At 40.9% G+C, this 23,751-nt stretch overlaps 2 protein-coding genes across 2 annotated transcripts in view; both read left to right on the plus strand.

Moving 5' to 3' along the window:
* Nucleotides 1–10,368: 10,368 nt before the first annotated feature.
* LOC130040141 (E3 ubiquitin-protein ligase TRIM38-like) lies at nucleotides 10,369–23,373 on the plus strand. Its single transcript, XM_056132157.1, has 6 exons — nucleotides 10,369–10,776; nucleotides 16,208–16,303; nucleotides 18,212–18,442; nucleotides 22,235–22,257; nucleotides 22,359–22,471; nucleotides 23,360–23,373. Exons 1-6 carry the CDS (start codon nucleotides 10,369–10,371, stop codon nucleotides 23,371–23,373), a joined length of 885 nt encoding a protein of 294 aa, XP_055988132.1.
* Nucleotides 22,367–23,751, plus strand: part of LOC130040476 (E3 ubiquitin-protein ligase TRIM38-like) — a 37,117-nt gene continuing 35,732 nt past the window's right edge. Inside the window, exon 1 of the mRNA XM_056132586.1 lies at nucleotides 22,367–22,471. The gene's annotated coding sequence lies outside the window, so the exon portion shown is untranslated. The remainder of the gene's footprint in view (nucleotides 22,472–23,751) is intronic.

Consider the following 23,751-nt stretch of genomic DNA (forward strand, 5'->3'; position numbering starts at 1 on the left):
GTATATAAAACAGTGAGTGACTGACACTTTCCAGGTGGTAACTAGAGACATTAACATTCTAGGGGCTAAGGTGATAATAAAGAAGCTAGGACACTTGCCTTGCACGTGGTCAACCCAGGTTTGATCTCAAGCATCCTATATGGTCCCCTGAGCATCGCCAGTATTTCCTGAGTTTTCAGTCAGAAGTAACCCCTGAGTATCGCCAGCAGTGGGATTGCCACTCCCTAAAAATAAAGCACAAAGCATTCCACTGATACATTCACTTAATCACTTAATCACTTAACTTCCCGTTAGTCGTCGATTTGCTCGAGCGGGCGCCAGTAACGTCTCCATTTGTCCCTGTCGCGTGATAGTGTAGCCCAATGGCATCTCTTCGCTCCGGGAACATGGAGGGCCTCAAACCGATCGTTCATGACCTTGACAAAGAAGTCTGACCATCTGGTAGGTGGGCGGCCACGCGGTCTCTTGACATCCCGTGGAATCCAATCAGTAACAGCTCTAGTCCAACGGTCGTCTTTAAATCTCATTACGTGACCAGCCCATCTGATTTTCGACACCTTGGCAAATGAGACAGCGTCCCTGATCCTTGATCGTCGACGGATGTCAGAACTCCGGATTCGTTCTCTCATTTGAGTGAAACGTGATATTCCAAGCATAGCTCTTTCTATTCTTCTTTGGGAGACCTGAATGGCGTTCTCATCTTGTTTGCGTAGGGCCCAGGTCTCTGAGGCATATGTTAATGCAGGAAGAACAGTGGAATCACTGATATATTAATTTTGAAAATTGCATTATACACTCAGGATCACACTTAAGTTTATCATGTTATTTTCCTATTATTTTCAACTGTGATCACGCAGTTTTCATGTATGTTGATCAAATATTTATTGTGTGTTACTAATTTCCATAAAATATTATTATCTATTATAAGAAATTAGAGTTTATATTTAAAATCCATTGGATTATCATGTGATTGTGACCTGGGTAAAATTATAGGTCTTTAATCTCAATCTATGATTTTGTCTATTTTCCTTCTGATACAGATATTACAGATTTTAGAGACAGAATAGTCTTATTTCTTATTTCTATCTCAATATTCTATTCTATTCTATTCTACGACTATATTCTATTCTATAATTATATTATATTCTACGATTTCTCATAGAAGAAAATGGACTGACTGAAGCAAGGAGTAAACTCTGAACTCTGCATTGTGTGGCCAAAAACATAAAAGCCAGAAAAACACCCAAACCAATCAAACAAAAAACCTCTTCTTGTGACCTTAAAGGTAAGATTGCTGCTTGTAAGACTTGTAAATCTGCCACATGGTGACTTGTTGCCAATACAGCTGTTTCTCCAAACATCACTAAATTTCTTCATTCATGGTGACTCAATACTTTTTAAGCTCTATCATCAAAGAAAAAAAAAGAGAGAGAGAGTTCCTAGAAGCCATAGACTTTTGTAGGGTTTTAATGTAAAATCTTAGCACGCAGAAGGTTGTGTGTTCACAGCCTCTCTGGACAGCTCTTTCTAACCCACCGTATTCGGTGCTCTTGAGCCCTGTGTGTGGCCTGGATCAGGATGGCTGTTCTCTCTCTCAAGCTTGAGTCCCTCTCACTGTGACTCTGGATCTCTCCCACCTGGGCCTACAGTCTTAGTTTATATAGCAATCACTTAAGGGGTGACGCAAAGGTGGGTTGAACATTAACAAATCAACAAAGTGAGGTAAGACCACTCCTCCAGGAGATTAACTCAAGGATAAAATCTCATCTAAAGAGATTACTCTAGATTTCTAGGAGATCCGCTCAAAGGTGGGATCCCAACAAGGATGTGTTCTTCCCTCAGTTAATAATCTACTTAAATAGTTGTAATAAATCTACTTCTAATAGTTCTAGCAATTTCATCTGTATGAGCACATTAAGAGATAAAAACTTAGTTTGGTTCTTTCTGAGAACATCTCACTATACATTCCACAGTCATCAGGCCAGGTTAATCTTCCTAGCCACAGCAGGGTCCTAGTCTTCTCATTACTTTTGGATCATGACAGCATTTGTCCATGATCTTGTCCTCAACTTATAGTTGAGTATTGTGGCGCTTTGGACTGGCCCATTTCGATGCCAGGGTAGCTCACAGCTTTCCCTGGGTCCATTCAGTTCCTCGTTGGGACCCTGCTTTTGGGGAGCTAGGAACTAAGGGCAACTGAGTCAAGACAGCAGATTCTCAGGGGTAAATATTATTTGGAGTCAATCAACTCCCAAGTTACAAATTATAATATTAACTGTCTTCCTGTGCCCATACAGAAAGGACATTGCTTTAAGGTAAACTATTCAAAAGACATAAGGAGAGGAGAAAGGCAATATTAATTTATAATAAAAGTTCAGTGCCCCGGGATGGATGTGACCTGATAAATGTAAGCAACCTGAGGGAGAACAAAACAGTGTTATCCTATACTTTATCAGGTTACAAAATCAATATACAAAAGTCCATGACTTTTCTATATACAAATAATGAAATAGAAGTGAGATATTTAACAAAACAATTCTGTTCACAATAGTGTCTCTGAAAGTCAAATACCTCAGAATCAGTTTAACTATAGCAGTGAAAAACCTTTACAAAGAAAACTACAGAACACTACTTCAAGAGATAAAAGATGACATGAAGAAATGGAGACACATGCCCTGCTTATGGATTGGGAGGATTAGCATCACCAAAATGACAATATTCCCCCAAAGCATCATACAGATTCAACGCAGTCCCCATTAGTATACCCACAGCATTTTTTAAATAAAAAACTCCTGAATTTCATATGGAACAATAAGTCCCCATAAACAGATAAAGAAATACTTGGGATAAAGTAGATGGGTGACTTCAAACTGTACTAGAAAGCTGTAGTAATTAAACAGAACTAGAAAGCAGTGGTAATTAATAAAGACAGGCCCTCAGATCAATGGAATTGAGTAGAATATCCTGACACAGTGCCTCAAAATTATGATCACTTGATCATTGATAAAGGAGCAAGAAATATGAAATGGAATAAGGAAAGTCTCTTCAACAAGTGGTGCTTGAAAAACTGGACAGCTACATGTAAAAAATTTGAACTCAAACTTTTTTTAATTAGTGAAACACCATGAGGTACAGTTGTAGGCTTACAGACTTTTGTGCTTGGGTTTCAATCATACAATGATCGAGTACCCATCCCTCAACCAGTGCCCATTCTCCACCACCAATGATTCCAGTAGCCCTCACACCTCCCACCCTATCCCCCCCACACACCACCACATCTCTGTGGCAGGGAATTCCCTTTTGCTCACTCTTTCCTTTAGGGTGTTGTAGTTTGCAATAGAGGATTTGAGTGGCCATCGTGTTCGGTCTATAGTCTACTTTCAGCACGCATCTTGAATCCCGAGCAGAACTCAAACTTTCTTTCATGCCATGTGCAAAAGTCAAATCAAAAGGGATTAAAACCTCAATACTAGACCTGAATTCATTAGGTACATACAGGAAATGTAGGCAGAATTCTCAATGACATTGAAACTAAAGCATCCATAAGGTTGAAACACCACTGACCAAGCAAGTGGAAGTGAGGATAAACAAATGGGACTACATTCAACTAAGAAGCTCCTGCACCTCAAAGAAAACTATGTCCAGGATACAAACATGGCCTATGGAATGGGAAAAAGTATTTACTCAACACTCATCTGATAAGGGGTTAATATTAAAGACATATAAGGCACTGACTGTTAGAATTTTAAAAGAAAAATGCCATGCAAATCTATGCTTTGTATGGAGTCAATCCAAAGGTTTGATTGTTTATTTTTCAAGGTGAATATTCGGATGATGATCAGAGAACAATTTGGTAGGCTGGTAAAGAACCTGGGTTGATCATTTGCAAGGCGAGCACTCTAACCAATGTACTATTGCTGTGGTCTCCAACACTGGTTTGATATACTGCACCCATGTAATCCGTTGAGCCCACCAGTAGGGTTTCCTGAGTGCAGAGCCAGATAAATAAAGAATACACAAAGCTCAATAACAAAGACAATATATCATCCCATCAAAAATAGGGGAAGATGATTAATAGACATTCCCCTCAAGAGTTCATGTGGTCAGCCAACACACTTAGGAAAAAGTGTTCTTTGTGACCTTTTATCAAAAAGAAAATCAAAACCATACAAGTGGTACAACATGGAAAGTATCATGTTAAGCGAAATGAGTCAGAAAGAATGGGATAGACACAGAAAGATTGCATTCATCTGGGGAACATAAAGTAACAAAATAGGAGACTAACACAAAGAACTGGCCGACGTTAGTACCAGGAATTTTGCTCCATGACTTGGAGGCCAGCCACATGTGCTAGGGGAAAAGGAAACTCAGATAGAGAAGGGAGCACCAAATAAAGGGTGTTGGGAGGATCCTCCCAGGATAGGAGAAGCATGCTGAAAGTAGACTATAGACCAAACATGATTGCCACTCAATGCTTCTCTTGCAAACCACAGGACCCAAAAGGAGAGAGAGAAAACAAAATGGAATGCCCTGCCCCAGAGGCAGGGTGGGATGGGGGTTTGGGTGGTGGGAGGGACGCTGGGACCCATGGTAGTGGAGATGGGCGCTGGTGGAGGGAAGGGTACTTGATCATTGTATAACTGAAACCCAAGCACAAAAATTTGTAAGTCAATAACTACCTCATGGTGTTTCACTAATAAAAATAAATAAATAAATGTAAAAAAAACAAAAACAATATTACAATATCACAATATCATCTCCCACTACTGAGAGTGTCACATATCAAAAAAGACTGGAGGGAGGATACTACTGGCAGGCTGTAGTGACAGAGGAATTCGAATTCACTATTGGTGAAAATCACTTCTTTGTAGAATGGTGAGATCCTGGTAGTGAATCCACAATACAGCTCACAGAGGATCTTGATGTATTGGGCTTGAGTGCCCTGATTGGCTAGGGCTTCAATGACCACTTCCATCTCAACAGAATCAAAGGCCTTCTTTAAATCAATGAACATTAAACAGAGCAGCATCTTGAATTCCCGAGAAACCTCAATGAGCTTAGTTATCGTGTGGATATGGTCAATGGTGCTGAATCCTTTGCGGAACCCGGTTTGCTTGCATGGGTTGTCCTTCATCTAGTATTCTGCCAATCCTATTTAGGATTACTAGAATGAACAACTTGTAGATGACAGACAATAGACAGATCGCGAGATAGTTGCCAATGTCATGGATGTCTCCCTTCTTGAACAGTAGTACAGTCCTGCTGGTTTTCCATTGGGATGGAATCTTGCATTCTGACAGGTAGCGAGTGAAGACCCGAGCCAGTGTATTGATGAGTACTGACGGCAGGTTCTTCAGGTGTTCAGGTCTGAACTTGTCTGGGCCGGGTGCTGTTTGTTTCTTTACCGACGAAATGGCATGTCGGATTTCGGAAGGGAGAACGTTGGGAACGACATATCCATCCTGTGGAATTTGGTATGTCGACAAGTGGACATGGCTATCGAAGAGATTTGAGTAGAAGTCATGGATAATCTCACCATTCTACAAAGAAGTGATCATTGATGTCAAGAGAGGAGTTCGGCAGGGTGATACCATTTCACCGAAACTTTTCAGTGCCACCCTCGAGAACATCATGCGACAACTGGAATGGGAAGGAATGGGAGTGAAGATAGATGGTCGGCAACTACACCACCACCGCTTTGCTCATGACATTGTTTTAATAACACCAAACATCAGCCAAGTGGCACAAATGGTGGCCGACTTTGACCATGAGTGTGGAAAGGTAGGACTACAGCTGAATCTTACGGAGACAATGTTTATGAGAAACAGCCTCATTCCTGATGCCCCACTCGCTCTCAACGGAACGACCATCTCCAAATGCAACAGCTATGTCTACCTAGGTCGAGAAGTCAACATGACAAATGACCTGGCACCCGAGCTGCACAGGAGGAAGAGAGCGGCCTGAAACGCCTTCAAGAACATTGAAGAAATAGCTAAGACGACGAAGAACCTCCGGCTTCAGGCATATCTCTTTGATTCCACTGTTCTTCCTGCATTAACATATGCCTCAGAGACCTGGGCTCTACGCAAACAGGATGAGAACGCTATCCAGGTCTCCCAAAGAAGAATAGAAAGAACTATGCTTGGAATATCACGTTTCACTCAAATGAGAGAAAGAATCCGGAGTTCCGACATCCGTCGACAATCAAGAATCAGGGGCGCTTCCAGGATATACAAAATACTGGTTAAACTCCACAAGAAGAAAACATCCAACCCCATCCAAAAATGGGGTAATGAAATGAACAGAAACTTTCTCAAAGAAGAAATCCGAATGGCAAAAAAGCACATGAGATAATGCTCTACATCATTAATCATCAGGGAGATGCAGATCAAAACCACAATGAGATACCATCTCACACCTCAGAGACTGGCCCACATTCAAAAGAACAAAAGCAACCGATGCTGGCGTGGATGTGGCGAGAAAGGGACACTCCTTCACTGTTGGTGGGAATGTCGACTGGTTCAGCCCTTCTGGAAAACAGTATGGACGATTCTCAAAAAATTAGAAATTGAGCTTCCATTTGACCCAGCAATACCACTCCTGGGAATATATCCCAGAGAGGCAAAAATGTATAGTCGAAGTGACATCTGCACTTGTTTGTTCATTGTAGCACTCTTTACAATAGCCAGAAACTGGAAGAAACCTGAATGCCCAAGAACAGATGACTGGTTAAAGAAACTTTGGTACATCTACACAATGGAGTACTATGTAGCTGTTAGAAAAGATGAAGTCATGAAATTTACATACAAGTGGTACAATATGGAAAGTATCATGCTAAGCGAAATGAGTCAGAAAGAGAGGGATAGACATAGAAAGATTGCATTCATCTGGGGGATATAAAGTAACAAAGTATGAGAATAATACCCAAGAATAGCTGAGATCAGCACCAGGAGGATTACTCCATAACTTAGAGGCCAGCCGGGTATCCTAGAGGAAAGGGCAGTTCAGATAGAGGAGGGAGCACCAAATAAAGGGTGTTTGGAGGATCCTCCCAGGAGGGGAGATGCATGTCGAAAGTAGACTATGGACTGAACATGTTTGCCACTCAATGCCTCTTTTGCAGACCACAACACTCAAAAGGAGAGAGAGAACACAGGGGATTGCCCTGCCACAGAGACAGGAGGGGATGGGGGGATGGGGGTGGGGGGATATTATCCATGGTGGTGGAAAATGGGCACTGGTGGAGGGATGGGTATCTGATCATTGTATAATCGAAACCCAAGCACAAAAAATTGTAAATCTACAACTGTAAAAAAAAAAGAAACAAAAATAAATAAATAAATAAATAAATAAGGAAAAAAAATTAAAAAAAAAAGAATCAGGGGCGCTGTCTCATTTGCCAAGGTGTCAAAAATCAGATGGGCTGGTCATGTAATGAGATTTAAAGACGACCGCTGTACTAGAGCTGTTACCGACTGGATTCCACGGGATGTCAAAAGACCGTGTGGCCGCCCACCTACCAGATGGTCAGACTTCTTCTTCAAGATCATGAACGATCGGTTTGAGGCTCTTCATGTTCCCAGAGCCAACAGATGCCATTGGGCTACACTAGCACGCGACAGGGACAAATGGAGATGTTACTGGCGCCCGCTCGAGAGACTTGACGACTAATGGGAAGTTAAGTGATTAAGTGATTGGTGAAAATGTTCTCTGGCTCAGGCACAAGAGAAACAACATAAAGACTTTTTTTTTCCAGAACTAAGAACAAAGACCTAAGCAAGAGTATACAGGAGCTAAGGCTCTGATCCCATATGTGGCTGATGCCAATTTAATTTCTGGCTCTACTTATAGTTCCTCTGAGCACCACTAGACTCATCTCAGAGTACTTTGGGGAGTGCCCCCCACTGTGGCTGATCCATTACAGGCTCCACAGCAGACCTACAGCATTTCCCCACAGCACAGAGTGGTAGCTCTCAGCTGCCAACACTCCCTCTGTCCATTAGTTGTTCCTGTGCTGTCCTGAGCACTGAGTCCTGCAGAAGGACAGTGAGGAGGAAGGACAGAGAGAAGAGACAGGGGGAGGGGCTGGAGTGGGCCCATGCCTGATGCCCAGAGCCCTGTCATGGCCACACCCACTTCCCCACATCCTCCTGCACTGCTTCAAACAATCAGGGACCTAGAGAAGCAAAGATAAGCTGACCAGGAAGAATCCTGGATACCCCTGGTCCTTTGTGGCAAAAGTGCCAAGATCTGAAGTCAGAGTCTGGGAGCTGAGCTGTGGTTCCTGCTTAGACTCAAACTGAGGACAAAGAACAGTTTCCCGGTTATGACTTGTCCTCCCTCTTACTGTTCGAGAGGGTCTTCAAGTACCTGTCCCCTAACTTGAGGGCAAACTCAGCAGGAAACCCACTGGCAACTTCTTTCATTTCCTGCCCCTACCCTACAGGGCTCTGCCTCCCCACCCCCCAGTGGTTTCCTGTCTGCTTTTAATTCAGTGGCAGTGAACTTCCTTGCCAGGCCTGAGTGAATCTCAGCTACAGAGGAGACATCAGGGAAGAAGCTTGTGCTGTCTGCTGTGTGGAGAAGGTACTGACAGTCCAGGCTGCATTTTTCTGTGTGTGTGTGTGTGTGTGTGTGTGTGTGTGTGTGTGTGTGTGTGTGGGTCAGGGCTGGACTTTGCTTCCTTGTTCTCTTCACCTTTTGCTTTCACTTTCAAGAGACTCCACTTCTCCTCTCAGGGATGTGAGGCCCTTGAAGGACCCATAGTCAACCCTCAGGGCTCAGAGGAGGGGAGAGTTTTCTCCCCAGACCACAGAGCCCCTCAAAGGAAGTAACTGGCCTTTGATGAAAGTTCCTATGGAGATTCTCCTGTGTCCAAGAGAAGAGCCCTATGATTAGAGAGAAATTGCCTTTCTACTAACTTCAGTTGAATCCTACTTTTTCATCTCAGGACTGTGTGTTGGAGGGAAAATTTGTTGTTATGCTTTATCCTTCCTTTACTCGCCTTCCCACCAACTCTCCACTGTGGGATTGGAGCACATGCCTAGATCAAAAGCAGCTGCAGCCTTGGGAGCAGGACAGTCGAGCTCCTGACCAGGTACCCCTGTCTCTACATGTGAGGACCTCCCTGGTGGACTCAGGGAGACCAGCTGCCAGTGTAACCCACAGACTAGGCCATCCCCATTGCTCCACACCTCTCTGCATCCTAGAGCTGCCAACATTCTCTCTTCCGGTCACCCTGAACCTCGGGAGGTGACTGAGTCACCTCCTGATTCTCCAAGAGCTCTTCTAGCATCCGGACCAACCATTCTCCTGGCTGCTCTTTGAATTCTTGTTCCCTCAGGTCAGAAAGGGTGACCTGAAAGGAGACATTGTCCCTCTCGTTGCATTGATTTCCTTTTAACTGGTATCAGTTCTCTGTCCATGGGTCAGAGAAGCTGATGATAAGGACACACAGCTTCTTCAGTGTGTCTGTTGACCTTATTATCATTAAGGGCCTTGTCTTTGAACCCATAGCTTTTATCATTATTTACAGTGAAAGTAAGTAGTAAGAACTGCGAATTAATGATCCAGTGCAGACATGATTTTTCTTGAGGAATCCTACACATTCCACCTTATTGTAATACCAGTTACAAGGAAATCAACGAGTAGTGATGAGGTACTGTTTCAAAGAATGAGAGTCTCACCATTCCTCCATGAATTTCTCTTCTTTGCTCCAACCTTTTCGAGGAAGTCTGTCCTTTTCTCAATTTTCCTGAGACCCATGTCCAAAATATTTCTAGAAATGAAATAGAATCTTTTATCTGGTCTCGTTTCATCATAGACTCAGGAAAATAATAAACAACTGATATGAAATAATAGCAGTTAGGTTGAAGGAACTAAGCATTAAATTTATTTTATTTTAATTCTACTAAGGGCTGGAGCAACAGCACAGTGGGTGGGGTGTTTGCCTTGCTTGTGGTTGACACAGGTTCCCTCTCGAGAGCGCAGCAAGCTTCCTAGAATAATCCACCCACACGGCAGAGCCTGGCAAGCTCCCCATGGCATATTCGATATGCCAAAAACAGTAACAAGTCTCACAATGGAGACATTACTGGTGCGTGCATGAGCAAATCGATGCACAACAAGATGACAGTGCTACAGTGCTTAATTATACTAAGTTTAAGGGACCAAGTGTGATTACGAGCATAGTCATTGTCAACTCCATAAAACGAAACTTCTCAATCCTAATCCATATCTCTTGCAGAGAGATTTCAAGCTCAGGGGAGGCCCAGAAACTCTAGTGGAGTGCATTTCTCAGACACTAGAAATTTCTGACTGCTTCATCCCTGCCTCTTGATCCAATATTGCAGCATTTCCAGGAAAGCCATGGCCTCAGCTACATTTATCAAGAAGTTGAGGGAGGAAGCTACCTGCCCCATCTGCCTGGAGCTGATGACTGAGCCCGTGAGCATCGACTGTGGGCACAGCTACTGCCGCGTGTGCATAGTGGTTCTTACTGAGAATCAAAGCTCTGAAACATCATCTCCGGGGACATTTAATTGTCCCAAGTGTTGGAATCCTTTTCAAAGTGGTAGTCTCCGGCCCAACAAGCAGCTGAGAGAAATGATTGAAACCTTTAAGGAAATGATTGAGAACATGTGTAATGAACATGGAGAGCAGCTCCATCAGTTCTGTGAAGATGATGGTCAGCTCCTCTGCTGGTGCTGTGAGCGGTCACCACAGCACAAAGGACACGTCACTGCTCTTGTTGAAGTTGCATGCCAAAATTATAGGGTGAGTGTGGGGTCAGAAAGCCTCCTAATAACCTCATCTGCAGTTGGTTTGAAACCTGTTTTATTTATTTGACAAAAATTATTTTCATTGTAGTATATGCTTCAGATGTGCTCTCTCACTTGCTGCAAAAGTGACTTATCACAGCATCCGCACTAAAAAAAAATGCTGAACTCCATTTGCCTCCATCCACTGATCAATTCCACCCTCTAGCTCCTCAAGACATTTTTTGGTGCCTGTTAGCAATCCTTATGTCTTTTGTAGAGTAATCTGCATTTTAGTACCAGATAGATAGTACAGAAAGAAGGCATCATCCTTTCTTACTTCAGTTCAAATCCCAGATATGTCACACGGCTCCCCAAGCACCACCAGAAGGGTGAACCAGGAGAATGCTCTGAACACTGATGAGTGGCATCTGCAACAGTAGCAAAAGAGAGTAATCTGTATTCACTTCTGTCCTTTTCAAAGTCCTTCTTGGCAATGGTACTTGGAGTATTTTATGATTTCTTTACAAATCTTGGTTATTAACATCTCGTTAGATATAGGAGTTATGATAGTTTCTCCTTGTATATAGGATGTCTTTTTGTTTCACTGACATTTTCTTTGACCTTGGAGAAGTTTCTGTTTGATTCCATATACTTTCAAGTAATTTTTGCTTGTTTTTGTTTCCCTAGTTATTGAAATCCACTCTTGAAAGTTAATGCTGAGGCCATGTTTGAATTTTTTTGTTGTACTTTACTCTTTGCATTTTAGGGCTTTCAGTATTATGTCTAAGTTTTTAGTAAATTTTCAGATAATTTATGTATATGGTGTGAGGAGCAGTCATTTTTGGGTTTTGTAAATGGATATCTAATTTCCCCAGCACTATTTGTTGAAGAGACCTTCCTCTCTCTATTATATATGCCTGTATTATCATTTATCACAAGTCACCAGATATGTATGACCTTATTTCTGGGTTCTTGATTTTATTCCATTTATGTGAGTTTATGTGACTGTGCATATTTATTTCTAATATAGTGTAATCTTAATGATCATAGCCTTATAATATTGTTTTAGTTGGGAACAAGTATTTCTTATGTATCTTTCCTCAGAACTCCTTTGGCTATTCAGGGTACTTTGTGATTCTTACACATTTTAGTTAGTTTTTTTGGTGTCTTTGACACAGCTACTATAACTTTTATAGGGATTGAATAGAATCTTTGAATTACTTTGAGTAAGGTGGCCGTTTAACAATGTTAATTTTTCCTATAGATATATAGAAATATCTTTATTTTTTTTTGTTTACCTCATCTTATTTCTTAGATCAATGTATTAATAGACCTTATACAGGTCCTTGACCTCTTTCATTATGTTTTCTCCTTGTCATCTTTTTAAAGTATTTGATTTTGTGGCCACACCTAGTCCTGCTCAGAGTTACTCCTGGATTTTCCATTCTAATTTACTCCTGATGATTCACAGGGGACCTTATAGGATACCAGACATTGATTCAGAGCAGCTGTGTACAGGGTGAGCACCCTACCAGCCCTAATTCCTTCAGGTGCAAAAGAAGTTCTTTTAAAGCTTCTCACAAAGCTGGTTTCAAAGCTATAAATTCCCTAAGCTGTTGTCTGTCCAAAAAAGCGCTTATTATTCCTTCAAATCTGTGTGATTAGCTAACTGGATAGGGAACTCTTGGGGAAATTTTCATTTCACTGAGGTTTTGTTCTATGTGCCTCCATTCTCTTCTTTCTCATAGTGACATTTAAACATCTGTTGCAAGTCTTAAGGGCTTTCGATTGTACATAAGTTGCTTTTTTTGATCTTTCTGATTTCCATATTCTGTCTTTAATTGTGATTTTTATCATTTTGAAGATAATGTCTCTTGTACTTTCCTTGTTGAGAATATTTTCACTGGGTATCATCAGGCCTCCTGGATCTCAGTGCCTGTATTCCTCAACTCTGAGAAATTCTTATCAGTGATTTCTTTACCTAATGTTTATTCATGAAATTTGCTACCCTATTCTTCAGTGCCTATGTTGGTTCATATATTGTTCTTCTTGTACTCATCCTATATTGCCCTGGTATACTGATTATTTCCTTTTTTTCTAAATTTTTTAATTTTTATTAGTGGACACCATGACTTACAAATTTTTGTGCTTGGGTTTCAATTATACAATGATCAAATACCCATCCCTCCACCAGTGCCCATTTCCCACCACCACGGATCCCAGTATCCCTCCCACCCCCATCCCCCCATCCCACCCTGTCTCTGTGGCAGGGCATTCCCTTTTGTTCTATCTATCCTTTTGGGTATTGTGGTTTGCAAAAGAGGCAGCCATGAGTGGCAGTTATGTTTGGTCTATAGTCTACTTTCAGCAAGTTTCTCCCATCCTGGGAGAATCCTCCCAACACCCTTCATTTGGTGCTCCTTTCTCTATCTGAGCTCCCTTTTCCCCTAACATGTGTGGCTGGCCTCCAAGCCATGGAGTAAAATTCCTGGTACTAATCTTGGCCATCTTGGGTGTGAGTCTCCTATTTTGTTACTTTATGTTCCCCAGATGAATGCAATCTTTCTATGTCTATCCCTCTCATTCTGAGTCATTTCACTTAACATGATACTTTCCATGTAGCACCACTTATACGTCAATTTCATGACTTCAGTCTTTTCTAACAGCTACATAGTACTCCATCGTGTAAACGTACCAAAGTTTCTTTAACGAGTCATCTGTTTTCGGGCACTCAGGTTTTTTCCCGATTCTGGCTATTTTAAAGAGTGCTGCAATGAACAAACAAGTGCAGATGTCACTTTGACTATACATTTTTGCCTCTCTGGGATATATTCCCAGGAGTGGTATTGCTGGATCAAATGGGAGCTCGATTTCTAATTTTTTGAGAATCGTCCGTACTGTTTTCCAAAAGGGTTGAACCAGTCGGCATTCCCACCAGCAGTGAAGGTGGGTCCCTTTCTCACCACATCCGCAACAGCACCTGTTGTTTTTGTTCTTGTGGATGTGGGCTAGTCTCTGTGGTGTGAAATGACATCTCATTTCCTTTTCACACTCAACAGTATTGTTTATTAGCAGTTTCCTCCATCTCATCTTGGAGCTCCTTGATCTTTTACTCAGCTACAGTAATTTGACTTTTAAGAGCTTCTGTTGAGGCTTTTTGTTTTTTTAATGTAGCTTACCATGCTCTTCATTCCTGCCATTTCTGATTGGAGGAGTTTTCTCATCTTGATTCTTAGACTCTCTCGGGCTTTGCCGAATACCTGTGCCACATATTCTTTGAGCTCATTAAACATCTTTATCAAGGTGTCACTAAAGTCACTGAGGATTTAGAAAGCTGGTTGTTGTTTTTTGTGCCTTCAAGGGTATTATTTCCACTCAGTGAACTGGGCAGGCCTTTACCATTCATTTTCTAGTGTTCTTTCTATAGTTGAGGGGTATTCTTTGTAGAAAGATACCCTGGAAGATTCTGAGTTATTAGGCTGGGGATTGCTCTCTTCTATGCCTCTCATCACTGAATGACCAGAATTATAATTATGAGCAGTGTGCGATTTGCTGTGCGTGTCTTTTGTGCAGTTGCATAGGTGGCATGTGCCCCAGAAGCTGGGTGTGAGCCTGCTAATATAGTTCAGGTCAGGTGTAGAGGCTACTGGGACCTAGCTGGAAAGGAGGATTCTGCCTCTGTTCCCAGAGTGGGTGCAGCGATGTCATCCTGAGTCTGGTTTCACCTGCAACGGTGTCAATGCAAACAAAGTTTAGGAGTTGTCTCTAATAACTTTTCTATCCTGGTTTTATTAAGCACTTTTTTTATAAAAAGAATGTTGAATCTCATCATTTGGTTCCTTCGTCTCAATTGAAATACAGTTGTATGAATCTTATCTTTTTGTTGTTGTGATATAGTGTTTTTTTTTACTTTCATATGTTTAAGAGCTAACATGTACATGATATATGATCCTAACAGTGTGCTCTATTGAATTTCCTTGGCTAAGATATTGTTGAGGATTTTAAAGTCTATGTTCAATACTGTTGATTTAGTTTTTCTTTAGGTTTACTTCTTGAATGATTTTGGTATTTGAGTACTGTTGTACTCAGGAATTGTGCATGAAGTTCATCATTTCCGTAACTTTCACTGTCACTGTCACTGTCCTCCCATTGTTCATAGATTTGCTCGAGCAGGCCAAGTAACGTCTCCTTTGGAGACTTTGTTGTTACTGTGTTTGGCATATCGAATACATCATGGGTAGCTTGCCAGGCTCTGCTGGACAGGTGAGATACTCTCGGTAGCTTGCCGGGCTCTCCGAGAGGGGCGGAGGAATCGAATTCTGGTCGACCATGTTGGCTGCTTGCAAGGGAAACGCCCTACCCGCTGTGCTATTGCTCCAGCCTTTACTTAACTTTATTGGTATAATTTCAAAGGATATTCAGATGTATTTGAATCCTTTATAAATCTCACTGGTGAAAGTTCTGGTAATGGAATTTCCTTTGGAATTAGATTTATTTTCCGTTTTTGGAGTGCAAGCGAAAAGGACCCCCTCTCAATTACACTCAAGCTAGTACTATATACATGGATCATTCTAGGCATTCAGGGTACTGTCTCACCCTTGTTGGAAAATGATGAGGTATGCAAACAAACAATTGAAGTCTGCCTGGTATCCTTCATGTGGTGGAAATGTCATTAAAGGTTGGAGATAAGCTAGGGTGTCCTATACTCAGGACTGATGACAAGGACACAGCAAACAAAGCTTGCTTGGCACCATGCCTAGGCTAGAGGATGTGTGGAAAGAAAGGTATGTAACGACACAGGTCTTAGAATTTAGGCCTTAAACCTTGATCATCATTGAGAGGATGAATCATACCTCAGAGGAGGACTGGGAATGGAATGATTTTTATTGGCTAATAAGGACAAATTTTGACGTGAGAAGATTAATCTGTCTCAAAATATATTAGAGCCATCCGTTTCTGAAGTTCACATAACATCCACAAGTAAAGGGTAAGTTCATAGTTAAAGATGCAGAGGGGTTGTTAACTATCTAGAAATAAATGCCTGTGAGTGAAGTCTGGTGAGAGATTTAAATTATCATACATTCAAAGGTACATATGATGATTGCTTTGACTCTGGTGAGAGAAAGAAGTCGGCATTTTCTGCTGTCTCTTTCCTTAGTCTAATATGGGATTGAAGAATATGTTATTTCCTTAGACAATTTACTTAAGCCAGTCCAAATAATTGATTTTTTATAACAGAAACAATGGTAAACATCTTACCAGCTTTGCAGAGTGCCACAGAGATCAACTGTGTTATTATACTGATAATTGTCCACATGCTTTCTCTCAGCATATTAGGGCTCACCAAATACTCAACATTATTGTAATTATCTGAAAGTCTTTGATTTCTGGTATGTGTTTTGAAGACTTATCCAACTGAATGAAGTAACACGCAATTTTTCCCACAGGTAAAGCTCCAGAAAGCAGTCACAAAATTGAAAAGAACAAAATCCAAATATATGCAGCTGAAGCTAGATACAACTCAGAAAATAAGTAGTTGGGAGGTGAGAATTTGAAGCTTCTTGTGGTCAAACTATATGCCATCATCTTGTGTAGGTGTAGGTTGTGCTTGGTGAAAGCACTATGAAAGTGTATTATTCAATAAATAGTCCATATTCTTAAAAGTAATGTAAAAAGCACCACTTCTCTTTACTCCTTTAGTTCTATGCATCTATTATATTTTTTCTGCAAATACTTCAACCTTGTGATAGTGATTATTTAGAATTCCCAATATCTGAGTTGAAGAAGTAGAAATATTGCAGTCTACTTGAAAGATCCTTGACAGGATTCAAATTATCAGACTTTGAAAGAAACTCCCTGTTTTAAAGCCTCAACTGCATGATTTTGATGCATGTACCACAGAGCAGCATCTGACACTCAAGCTTTCCAGCTTCAGAGACCAACTGTTTGTGGACATTTAGAAAGAGATTCATTCTGATGAGATGCAATGAACTCAGTTTAATGAGGCTTTTAATGTGGAGAACCAGAACTGCCACAGAACATACAATGTAGACAACTACAGTATGTGGGTCTCTAGTTCAGTAAATAACCAGACTCCCTATGAATGGAAACAGATTTGTTTATGAATATGTTGATATAGTGCATTAGTCTGGAATATTATTATGCAGACCAATGGGTCATTTTGCCTTTTTTTTTTGATGTTTTAGACCTCAGTCCTCATTCTTTATGTGCAAATCTCAAATATGATCTCTCAAAAGATAGCCCTTTGCTTTTATGTCTGGGATCTTGAGTGGCGTCACAATCAAAAATAAATAAATAAATAAATAAACATCTTTCATGAACACATGACTTGAAGCTAAGCCTATCTCCCACGTAAAAATAAAAAAATTACTCATTTATTAATTTCTTAAACATTGTAACACTTCCTGAAATGGGAAAGTTAAAATGGATATTAACTTTCCCATCCAGATAAAAATCTGTGTCCTATATTCATTTTTGTTCAGAAATTCTCACACATTAGGGTGCTTAGTTGAATCCAGGGTTGATATTTCTGGTATTTATGATTAGAATCTGCCAACTGGGCCTATTCCTGGTGAGACTCATGAAATTTCCAGAGTGGTCATCTTTACTCCAGCTGTGATATCTCAGCTGGAAACTTCAATAAAGTTCAAGAAGAAACTTTAGGGGTTTCTTGAACGAAAAGTTTATCTGAAACACAGGAACACATGTTTATTTCAAAATAAAAATTCATATTTATGTTTATAGCTCATATTTCATTTGCTTTGGCCAAGCTCTATTCTGACTTTATTCATACTACCTACACCAGCTTCTTGGTGTAAGAAAGAAATTTTACCAGAAAACCATATCTAAGTGTGACGACCTCATCTACCTGTGACTGTCTGCTTCCCAGGCATAACTCTAGTGCAGGAAACATGAAGAACTCTTCAGGCTACATCTCCCTAACTGAGAAACCATGCATGTGTGTGTATGTGTATGTGTATGCATGTGTGTCTGTGTGTATGCATGCATTTGTCTAAGCATAACATAAAATCACCATATTACCCTTTAGCGTGGAAAGCTCTGACAGTGTACATATGCTTGTGCAGCCATTGCCTTTATCCACCTGAAAAACTTGTTCATCATCCAAACTAAAAATCTCTTCCTATTCCTCATTGTTTCTTCCTCCTATTTTCTGGTATTAACTGTCTCTATGCATATGACTTATTTCATAAAAGTAGAGTTTTATAATATTGTCTTTCTGCTTCTGAGTTACTTGCTTTGCTCACTGCCTTACTGACTCATCCATGATGCACTATACATCAAATGATCCTTATTTATTTCTACTGAATAAGTTTCAACTGTTTCTGTGTGTGACTCATATTGGATATGAATCTATCCATTAATGAACATTTAGTCTGTACTCACTTTCTGAGCACCTTTCTTCCTTGTAGGAGAAAGTAAAGAATGAGAAAGAAAGAATCCATTCTGAATTTAAAAGACTTTACACATTCATGTACATGAAAGAGGAATTTTATATGCATAGACTAGAGAAAGAAAAAGAGCAGAAGCTGAGCAGACTGCAGGACAATGTAGCTCATCTGGACAACAAAGTAGAGGAACTAAAAAATGCCATCCTGGAACTGGACAAGAAATGTCAGGACTCAGCGAAGACTCTGCTGCAGGTGAGTCAGAGCACTTGTAGGGAACAGAGATGTCTTATTTCCATGCTACAGAGAACAGAGGGTATGAAATATTGAAGACTCATGAGGCCTACTTCCTCAGTTCAGAGTCCATCTCCCTTTAACTCACCGTGTGCCGCGTGACACCCTGTAGTTCTAGCTGAGATGAATGAACTGTTGGATTTCAATTTTCTTATTTCTGAGTAGTATTTCATTGTTGGCCGCTTGTAAGGCGAACGCCCTACCGCTGTGCTATCGCTCCAGCCCTATGTGTACCACAGTTTCTTTATCCACTATGTGTTCTTGGGATATTTGGAATGACTCTAATTCTTGGCCAATGTAAATAGTACTATAATTTCATTTTTCATTTTTTTCATTTCATCATCCTGTTATTCGTCGATTGCCTCGAGCAGGCCCCAGTAACGTCTCTTTCATCCTAGCCCTGAGATTATACTCAAGGCTATTTAGGAGAGTGAGACCCATCATTGTTACTGGTATTTGGCATATTTGGTACGCCACGGGGAGTTTGCCAGACTCTGCCCTGTGGGCAGGCTACATTCGATAGCCTGCAAGTTTGTCCAAAGTAGAAATAAGACAATAAGATGTCATAAAAAAAAAGTTTTGTTAAGATGTCGCACGGCCGCAAATGCGGCCGCGCGGTTCTGGAATCTGGATTTTATAGTCTCTGAGTCTTGGCCGCTGATGGGATTACACGGCGCCAGGGGGCCAGGTGGTGGGTGTGACCCCCGCCTACTGGAATTTGGAGGATCTGGGTGGAAGATGCTCGACTCCAATTCGAGTAGGCTTGGAGGTCTCGGCCCCGGAACCCGCGTGGCTTTGTCCCTCTGCCAGTACCTTCATGTGTGCGGAGAGTGGTCTCAGCATGGTGGTGGCTGGTCCTGGAGGTCTTCGGCTGCCGTAGCCCTGGTCGGGGCGGGGAGGAAAGCTCAACCCGCTCCCCTCCAAGGGACTCCGAGACTCAGAGACTATAAAATCCAGATCCCGGACGAGAACAGTGCAGTCTCTGCCCCCGCGCCTGGGTGTTCCTTCCCGGAGTACTATAATAAACACAGATAAAGCAAATACCTTTAAAATTAATGTAAATTAAGGTAGCTGTGCTCTTTTGAAATGATCCTCAGATCTGGAAACTCTAGATTTTATGAGAGCTCAATTCTTAAATTTGATGGTCTCCTATGATACCGTGATTCTATGTAATCTTTTCATATCAAGGCAACTGTGTGTTTATAAAAGATGCCGTTGTTTCTCTGTTTTCCCCCATTTTATATTTTCATTATCTACTGTTTCCGAGTAAGATCTCTTTGCTTTTTAAACAAGACCCTGTAGTGGGTTTAATAAATTGGTTAAATGTCAATGAATTTCTTTAGCTTAGATTTGTTTTATTTAATGCTTTCAAGAGTCAATGATGACATAAATTAGAGTATTCTTGTTGGGATGTTTGTTTCATTCAAATTGTTCCTTGTGTCAAACCATACTAATCAATAGTTTTCATTTGAATCTTTTGGTGGTTCTTTGTATACAAGTTTCATTATTATCTTGGTGCTCTTGAGATCCTATTTCTATGTTTGGATTTTATCATTTTAATTACAGCATGTCTTAGAGTTCTTTGATCTGGGTTACTTTTATTTAGAACTCCTTAGTTCTATTAGAACCATTAATATATTGGATCTGGATGTGGGAGTCAGTCCTCAGAATGGGGTAGTTATCAGCCACAATTTCTTTTCTTTTTCTATTTTTTTCAGTGATGCAAGGTAGTTTTTATTCACATTTACTGGAAAGATATGAGAGCACAGAAAGAGGATAAATCTGTTCAAGAAAGAGTATAGAAGCAAAGAATATACAGAGACAAGTGAGATATCAAAGTGTTCAAGGGAGACCATGGCCTTGATGAGCGAGAGATAGCTACAATTTCTTGAAACACTTGTTCCCCATTCTCACCTTCCTTTTCTTCTCCTTTTTTGTTTTTCTTGTTTGTTTTGGTGCCAAAATTGGCACTCAAAACCTTGATTCTGCTGCGTTCTCAGGGACCACTCCTGGTGTGCCTGGGGTCGAACCATTGTAGGTGATGTGCAAGGCAAACATCCTACCCACTCTACTATCACTCCAGCTCCATTAAGTACTCCTTGAATTTGATTGTTGTTCCATTATAATTATCCCATAAAGCTCTGATATTTTTTCATAATTTTTATTTTTTTCTTCTTCTACTTAATTGATGGTTTTCTTAATCTTATTTTCTTATTTGATTTGTTCTTTGACATCTGTCACTCAGTTGCTGGAACCTCCAAAGAACTTTTAATTTTACTTATCTAAGTTCAGATTCTCCCTGACTAATACTCTGTCTTGCTTTATTGAAGACATTTTCTATTGCTTTCCTTAATTCATTCAACCTTATAATTTTCACTTTGAAGTTCTCAACTCTGAAAATGAACAAAAATCCTCTTGGTTGCTTGGGAATTTTCTAGATGGTTGTCATCACCCATTAATTTGGATTTACTTCTTCCTCTTCTTTATTGTGTCTCCTGTGCTGTGAGAGTTCTAGTTTTGTGCATTTCGGGTAGCAAATGTAAGGCTCGAATATATTCACCATTACCACAGAGAATCTGTAAGGCTAAGTCTGTGCTGCAACCAGCCACTACCAAGACTTTGCCATACTCAACAGCACTTTCCCTTGAACTTTACAGTTTGGGTGACTTACCATGACCCCTGCTCTAAATCCTTCAGTTAAGGCACCTCTGCACATTGGAACCATAAACCATACTTCCTTATTTCTTGCACCAAATATGCTCTGTGTCAGAATCCCTGCATCAGATGCACTATGTGTGTGTGTGGGGGGGGGGGAGGTGATTTAGGAGACTGGAGGTGGAGAAATGGAGAGAATGAGGCACTCAGGAGTGTAGTATGGTCTTTGTATTCATCGCAGACAGGCAACTGAGCTGCCTTAACCACATCCCCATACTCACTGTTTTATTCCCCTGGCCCTGACAAAAACTCAGCCTCACCCTCTTCCATCCTTGGGCCACATCTCTTGAGCTCTTTACTGTTCTGAAGTTCCTCACAGGGAAACTTGGCCAGAACTATTTGCTGGTTACTGCTATGTACTTCACTGTGGATTACACATGGAATCCTTTGTTCATTTCTGTGTTTTGTTATGTTTTACACTCTGTCTGATTCACAGAGCACCTTACTCCTCCCTCTTGGCTTTACCAATGCTTAGATGTATTTTTAGCTCCCTAACAGATTTGGAGGTTATACCATACTTATGAATATAGTACAACTGTTCGTCCATCATGTAGTGTCTGCTATCAGCACCGAAGCATCTCAGTCTCAGGGACTTTGCATGGACTCAGTACTCAGAGCCTTTATGATAAGCAGTGTCCAATATGGACTCACTCTAACAAAGTCACATCATTGAAAGGAAGCAGAACACTGAGCATCCTTCTGACCACTTTTCCAATTGCCATAGGTTGATGTGTTTTCAGCACAAACTCAGTGAGGAAATCAGCAGAGAGGTTGATAAGTAGTCATGTGCATCCCCAAGGGACTCAGGATGGAATCATCTTATTAGAAATCCATTAATGTCTATGGTTAGGGGTTCAGTGGTGTGCCTAAACAGGAATGAATTTACCCTGTATGTGTGAGACCTTGGCTCCATTCCCAGCCATGGGGTCACTTTCCTTACTTTGCTGGAAGGAGTGCTTTTAGAGAACTTCCCTGCATACCAAGCTTTATGAAGGTCAGATGTTCCTGCACTCACATTTGTTCATTGTTTCTCTACAGGGTATAAAAGACACCCTGAGCAGGTGAGTGCCTATGGAAACAGTGTGGGCCGAGGAGGGGCATGGATATAGACACATGGAAGGAAGGAGCCACTGAAGAAACCTCTTTTTGCTGTTTATTCTAGGGTCTCGGCTATCAATCTAGAAACACCAGAGGATGTTTCTTTGGAACTGCATACTGTGTGCAATGTCTCTGAGCTTCACTTAAGTGTGAGAAAAAATTTAAAGCGCCACCAAGGTATGTTGATTTAAGAATCCCTTGCTAATATTTTATTTAACTCTCAGTGTAATGCAATAAAGGTAGCTGATTATTATGCAATGGGGTGCAAGTGATGTAAGGACCTTCACCCAGTAACATGTTTTACTAATACCAAAGCTGAGCTCTCTTTTTCTATAATTCTCTTTAATCATTATTTTCTATGTTTCGGTAATCTCTTATAAAACTCAAAATTTAAGGAAAGAGAAAGTTTTTGATGTTTTAAATGCTTTTCTCTAGGATCAAACCTAATCTAAGCATCACAAAGAAATCTCAATGGGCTGAGTGCATGCTTCATGTTCAGAATACAGAGGTAGTCCCATCACTGAAGCTCCCCTTCATGGCACTCTAGGACCTTCTACTGATCAGGTGGACCAGGTGGCCTGGAATGACTGGGCCCCTTCACCTGTTTGGGAGTCCCTCCCCCAAAATTCCCTAGCACCATGTGCATTTTTGCATGGATCATTTTTATTCAATTTTACAGATGTTCATAATATGATTGAAAAAGTCTTCTAATATTTAAAAGGTTTGAATTACTCTCTCAATGATTTGTCTCTAAGCTCCTTGCATTAGCATCAAAGAAAGCAATGCACATGGTACAATTTTTATAGTTTTAAAAAATATATGTATTTATTTGTGTTTAAAAAAATAAATTATGAAGTGACACCTGACTTCCTTTGCCTTTGGCTTCTCCCTGGCATTATGTTAAATGCTGACAGTGCTCAGTGAACCATATGTGGTACAGGGAATCCAACCTGGGACATCCCAGTTAGAGGCAAGCATGTTACTCACTATTGTATCTCTCTGGCACTATTTAATTTTTTTTAACTCTCTTCACATTGACACATTGGATTTTTCCCAATCATTTAGGTAATAGCAACTAAAACGCAACTCATTTTTGAGTCAGACTTATGATAAGAATTGGTTGGAGAGAATCTTTATAATTAAGAGATTATTATTTTATTTTATTTTTATTAGTGAGACCATGAGGTAGAGTTGTAGACTTACAAATTTTTGTGCTTGGGTTTCAGTTATACAATGATCGAGTACCCATCCCTCCACCAGTGCGCATTTTCCACCACCACTAATCCCAGTATCCCTCCCACTCCCATCCCCCCCCCCATCCTACCCTGCCTCTGTGGCAGGGCATTCCCTTTTGTTCTCTCTCTCCTTTTGGGTGCTGTGGTTTGCAAAAGAGGCATTGAGTGGCAATCATGTTCACTCTAGAGTCTACTATCAGCATGCATCTCCCGTCCTGGCAG

This window comes from Sorex fumeus, unplaced genomic scaffold (assembly GCF_029834395.1).
Source record: "Sorex fumeus unplaced genomic scaffold, SorFum_2.1 ptg000094l, whole genome shotgun sequence".
In the NCBI taxonomy this organism is placed as follows: domain Eukaryota; kingdom Metazoa; phylum Chordata; class Mammalia; order Eulipotyphla; family Soricidae; genus Sorex; species Sorex fumeus.

What these genes read in the sequence shown, in the direction of transcription:
- LOC130040141 (XM_056132157.1), top strand. Translation starts at nt 10,369, where the DNA reads ATGGCCTCAGCTACATTTATCAAGAAGTTGAGGGAGGAAGCTACCTGC. An exon ending in AGAAAATAAGTAGTTGGGAG is followed by an intron (nt 16,304 to 18,211) that starts GTGAGAATTTGA and finishes TCTTCCTTGTAG; the next exon opens with GAGAAAGTAAAGAATGAGAA. An exon ending in ATAAAAGACACCCTGAGCAG is followed by an intron (nt 22,258 to 22,358) that starts GTGAGTGCCTAT and finishes TGTTTATTCTAG; the next exon opens with GGTCTCGGCTATCAATCTAG.